Genomic DNA, 5026 nt, shown 5'->3' on the forward strand with positions numbered 1-5026 from the left:
GGGGGACAGCACTACTATGTATACATCACCAGCTGAAATCTGTACTGCCAAATTCAATGGACAACACACTTAAAATGTAGCTTAGCCAGTTGTGTTGCAGCCTAGTAACAGTGGTGGATGTGAAACTCTTGATGAAAAAAGCTTTCAGTAGTACAAACAGCTGTAGCTGATGAGGTTTTGAAGGATCACATAGTGGTAAAATCTTAAAGGAAGTGGTTGTAAACTGGGGTCTGTTCACAGTATTGCACAGAAGTCCTTGGTTGTCGTGAAGACAACCTTCTCCTCACGAAGTGTTTCTGTGACTCTTTCTTGTGTAGGTCTCAGCACACTGGTCAGTTGAAGAAATAGTCAAAGGAGTTAACAGTAATAATATGGAGCTTCAGCTACAGGCTACTCAAGCTGCCAGGTAAGGAGGGCAGAGGTAACCAGCTCAGCTGTGTGAGCCAGGAACTAGGCAAGGGAAAAGTATTGGCTTATGAGGTGAAATGTCTGCTCATGGCAGCAGCTATGGCTGCTCTTACCAGACAGTATTTCAACAAAACACCTGCATCAGCCTTATATACCATGTTTAAGAACACTTTAACTTAGTCATAATTTTACTGCAACCATGTGGCTTTTGAATGTTTAAAGTGCCTGAACACTTTACTAGGGAGTAGTAATTCTTTCCAGAGCTTTTGAGGTGGGAAAATAAACAGTAGTTCATCTTGGAGTTGTAGGAGTATTGATAATACATTCTTTGTTATAACAAGGTATCTTTAAACTGTCTTAAGCCTTGACTACAATATTTGAATGGTCATCTACCTTGGAATAGCGTGAACGGTGAGATGACTGAGCTTTGAAGTATGCCAAGCTTCCTCTTTCCTTGCAAATCTAAAATCTCCTTTAGCATGCTTGTGTGTTGCTGCAGTGCTGCTTCTGGCAGTCGTTAACCTCTTGCTGCTGAGAAACCTGTAGCAATTAAGATGTGTTAAGACTTATGGGTCTGCTTTACTTCAGAGTCTGAACAGAACCTCTCTTATAGTGAAGACATGCCAAAACCAATGTTATCAGAGATTTAAGAAGCTAGTGTTCAGCTTGTCTCTTTCTGCTTCATGTTGTGTTGCCTTCCCTGAATGTTAACACAATGCTAAACCTTCTCTTCTTAAAATACGGATCTTTTTAGACTGCTTAATCTGTTGTTCAGATCTCTGCAGACAAAAGAATAATACTTTCTGTTTATCTTCCTCCTTAGGAAACTCCTCTCAAGAGAGAAGCAGCCCCCAATAGACAACATAATTCGGGCTGGTTTGATTCCAAAGTTTGTCTCCTTCCTGGGCAGAGCAGACTGTAGTCCTATTCAGTTTGAATCTGCCTGGGCACTTACCAACATTGCTTCTGGCACGTCAGAACAAACAAAGGCAGTAGTAGATGGAGGGGCTATTCCAGCCTTTATTTCACTACTGGCATCTCCCCACACTCACATCAGTGAACAGGCTGTGTGGGCATTAGGAAATATTGCAGGTATGTCAGTCTGTTACACAGCTTGATTTCAGGCCTGTTCCCTCACTTGAAATAGGAGGGTGTTCCTGCTAACTGTCACGCAGCATGCTGAGCTTCTCGGGAACTCGGCCTGAATGTTTGTCAAGTAAAGACATGCTCTGCAATGTAGAGTATGCTACAGACTAGTCTCTTTATCTTCAGACCTATGTCTCATGCAGTACCTGGTAACCTGTGGGTTGTATTCTGTGTAGTGCTTCCATTTCAGTTCAGTTTTGATAGAAGTTGTAGAACCATGCTACAACACAGGCCTTTTTCACATATATCAAGACTTTTTTTTGACTTATCAATGAGCTCTGCTATGTGTGGTAACTAGAAGGGAGAATGGAGGAAGCAGATGGCTCACACAATTGTGTCTGTGATGACCAATATTCCTTTGAAACAGCTCCTTACTGATGTGGAAGTAATGTCTACTGAAGCTTCTCATGCACCCTTCAGGATTACTTGATCTTCCAGTGTTGGATCCCATTCTTTAAAAAGGTCAAATTGGAGTTTTAAAGTTTGTCCTTAGTTTAACTCAGTTAAACGGAGTTAAACATTTTGGACCTTGCAATAGAAGAACTCAGTCAGACTGACATTCCATCAGCACATACTCTCGAGCCCAATCACACAGCCAATGATCATAATGCATTTGAAGTCCAGTGTTATGAGAAGAGCTCTGTTCTAGTGACAGGGCTTAGATATGTTTTGGAAGAAATACACAAGTCCCTTCTTAGTTATAAACTCTTGAAAACATGTATAGAAAATGTGCTAAATTACCTCTTTTCCCAACAGAAAAATCAAGCTCAGTGTCTTGAATAGAAAAGCACGTGCTTGTCATATGAATTAACCATGGCAGTATTCCTTTTGTCTTATTTCTTATTTTATCTGACCCTTCTTAAGCAATAGAAGAATTCCTCTCACATGGTGATTCTCTATGCCTGTTCTGGTCTTCACCTGGCTATTTTTCTTGTGTTCCCAGGGGATGGGTCTACCTATAGAGACCTGGTTATTAAATTTGGAGCAATTGAGCCACTGCTGAGTCTACTAGCTGTTCCTGATCTCTCTTCTCTGGCTGTAAGTGGGCAGTGTGATTCAAGTTAAAATAACTAAAGTGAGTAAAAGAGCTCAAGTAACTAAACAGTTGCTAACCATTTCTTTCAACTCTTGCAGTCTGGATTTTTACGCAATGTTACATGGACCCTCTCAAACCTGTGTCGCAATAAGAATCCTGCACCGCCCATAGAAGCTATTGAGCAGATTCTTCCCACTCTTGTTCGGCTCTTGCACCACGATGATCATGAGGTGTTAGCAGACACGTGCTGGGCACTCTCCTATCTAACAGATAGTTCCAATGACAGGATAGAAGTAGTAGTGAAAACTGGATTGGTGCCACAACTTGTGAAACTCCTGGGATGTAGTGAACTGCCAATAATGGTAAGCTGTTAGACATGCACATTGCTGTTGCTTGATGAATAAAACCACAGTTAGAATAGTGTCTATGTAACAGAAAGGTGCTTCTTCTATGTATGAAGAGAACCAGATTTAGGTTTCGCACAGGTTTTTCTATCTTGCCTGGAGACTGCCCCACATGAGATACAGGCTATTGCTTTTGATGACTACCAAGCTTCTTTACATAATCAATACATTTAAGACACAGGCCAGCAGAGCAGTCTACATCCTCTAAAGCTCACTTTTAACTCTGAACTACTGTTGCAAATCCAGGTTTTAGGGACAGTGTTTAGAAGTGGGCTCCGTGCACAGTATAACACAATACAAGTGTGTTAGTATTTAAGAGATGGTTTCCTAAGTTCTGTTATGGGTAGATGCTTTTAGATTGATCTTGGAAGGTGTGCAGTCTGAGCATGCCTAATGTCTGCATATGTAACGTGTACTGATGAGGCTTAAGCTCCTCATTCATAGTCTAGCATGCTGTTAACTGGGAAGGCTAGAGCAGAGGGCTGTCAAGTATGGCTGCATGTTCAAACACAGATCAGGCAATACCAACTTTCCTACGTGCTATTTCCTTATTTCTTTCAGACTCCATCATTAAGAGCCATAGGAAATATTGTCACCGGTACCGATGAGCAGACGCAGGTTGTTATTGACTCAGGGGCACTATCTGTCTTTCCAAGTCTCCTTTCTCATCATAAAAACAACATTCAGAAAGAAGCAGCATGGACAATGTCCAACATCACTGCTGGACGTCAGGATCAGATTCAGCGAGTTATAGACCATGGTCTGGTGCCTTATCTCATTGGTATTCTGAGGAAGGTAAACAAACTTAATTTACTGCACTGAGACTTTTGCTATTACTGCTGCTGTCTGAGTTCACACCCCTTGCTTTTACCTTCACAGGGGGATTTCAAATCTCAAAAGGAAGCTGTGTGGGCTGTGACTAACTACACAAGTGGTGGAACGATTGACCAGATCGTGTATCTCGTTCAGGCTGGTGTTGTTGAACCCTTACTGAATCTCCTCTCTGCTAAGGACAGCAGAACTGTGCTAGTTATCCTGGATGCTATTTCTAATATCTTTGTGGTATGTGGATGCGGTGTGCTTAGTCATTGTCCGAGCTGCTGCTAATGGTTCTCCAGAGGTTGGTGCCAGACCGCTTTCTTGATGTCATTCCATGCTTCTCTTTTGCAGGCTGCTGAGAAGATTAATGAGACTGAAAAACTGTGCCTCATGATTGAGGAGTGTGGGGGTCTAGACAGAATTGAAGCTCTCCAGTCACATGAAAATGAACAAGTGTACAAAGCCTCATCCACCCTGATTGAGAAATATTTCTCAGCAGAAGTAAGTGGCTTCAGGATGGGTTTTTTCAATTTTTATTTTCTATTCCACCACTGGCTACTGAGTTAAAATGCTACTACTCTTTTCTTCTAGGAAGAAGAAGACCAAAATGTTGTACCGGAATCTACTGCTGCCAGCTACACTTTTCAAATTCAGGGCAATACTCCAGATACTTTCAACTTTTAGATCTTGTGTATATTTCAGCTGCCTGCAAGTCCTTTGACACACAAATGACTGCCACCTCTTTCTTTGTTTTAAGTTCCTCTTGTTTTTACTATGTTTGTGACCTGTAGCACTTTGTCCAACTGAAACATACTTGAACAGTTCAGAACTGTACATATTATGTGAATTTCTAACTGTAAACTTCATCCTTTCTGAGATATTTGTAAATACTTGTTTTCTTTCTGGCTATTACTGTCCCTGTCAGGGATAAGAATGCAAGTGGGCAATACAGGCTCCTTGCAAAGTATAAACCACTGCTCTGCAAACCTCTTCATAACCTCTTGTGTTCTGCATAACCTGGTGCTGTAATCAATACACTGCTCAGGTTTTTAAAGTGGATTGATATTTGAAGTTTAATAAAGTGATACCAATACATTACTTTGAACTGTCTACTACTCTTCTAACGTGACACCATGGTAAGTATACTTAACCAAAAATGTATAGTGGCAAGATTGCAGGTCTAAACTGTCGGAGATTCAGTTCTGAAGTTGGT

At 41.3% G+C, this 5026-nt stretch overlaps 1 protein-coding gene across 1 annotated transcript in view; it reads left to right on the top strand.

The window, feature by feature from the left end:
- KPNA2 (karyopherin alpha 2 (RAG cohort 1, importin alpha 1)) overlaps positions 1 to 4795 on the top strand; it is a 5797-nt gene extending 1002 nt beyond the window's left edge. Inside the window, exons 4-11 of the mRNA XM_010140394.1 lie at positions 318 to 406; positions 1232 to 1500; positions 2498 to 2592; positions 2689 to 2952; positions 3556 to 3789; positions 3874 to 4056; positions 4165 to 4314; positions 4405 to 4795. Of these exons, the coding sequence (XP_010138696.1) occupies positions 318 to 406; positions 1232 to 1500; positions 2498 to 2592; positions 2689 to 2952; positions 3556 to 3789; positions 3874 to 4056; positions 4165 to 4314; positions 4405 to 4497 (1377 nt within the window). The 3' untranslated portion in view covers positions 4498 to 4795. The remainder of the gene's footprint in view (positions 1 to 317; positions 407 to 1231; positions 1501 to 2497; positions 2593 to 2688; positions 2953 to 3555; positions 3790 to 3873; positions 4057 to 4164; positions 4315 to 4404) is intronic.
- The last annotated feature ends 231 nt before the right edge of the window (positions 4796 to 5026 follow it).

The sequence above is a fragment of the Buceros rhinoceros genome, unplaced genomic scaffold (genome assembly GCF_000710305.1).
Source record: "Buceros rhinoceros silvestris isolate BGI_N320 unplaced genomic scaffold, ASM71030v1 scaffold34257, whole genome shotgun sequence".
Taxonomy (NCBI): Eukaryota; Metazoa; Chordata; class Aves; order Bucerotiformes; family Bucerotidae; genus Buceros; species Buceros rhinoceros.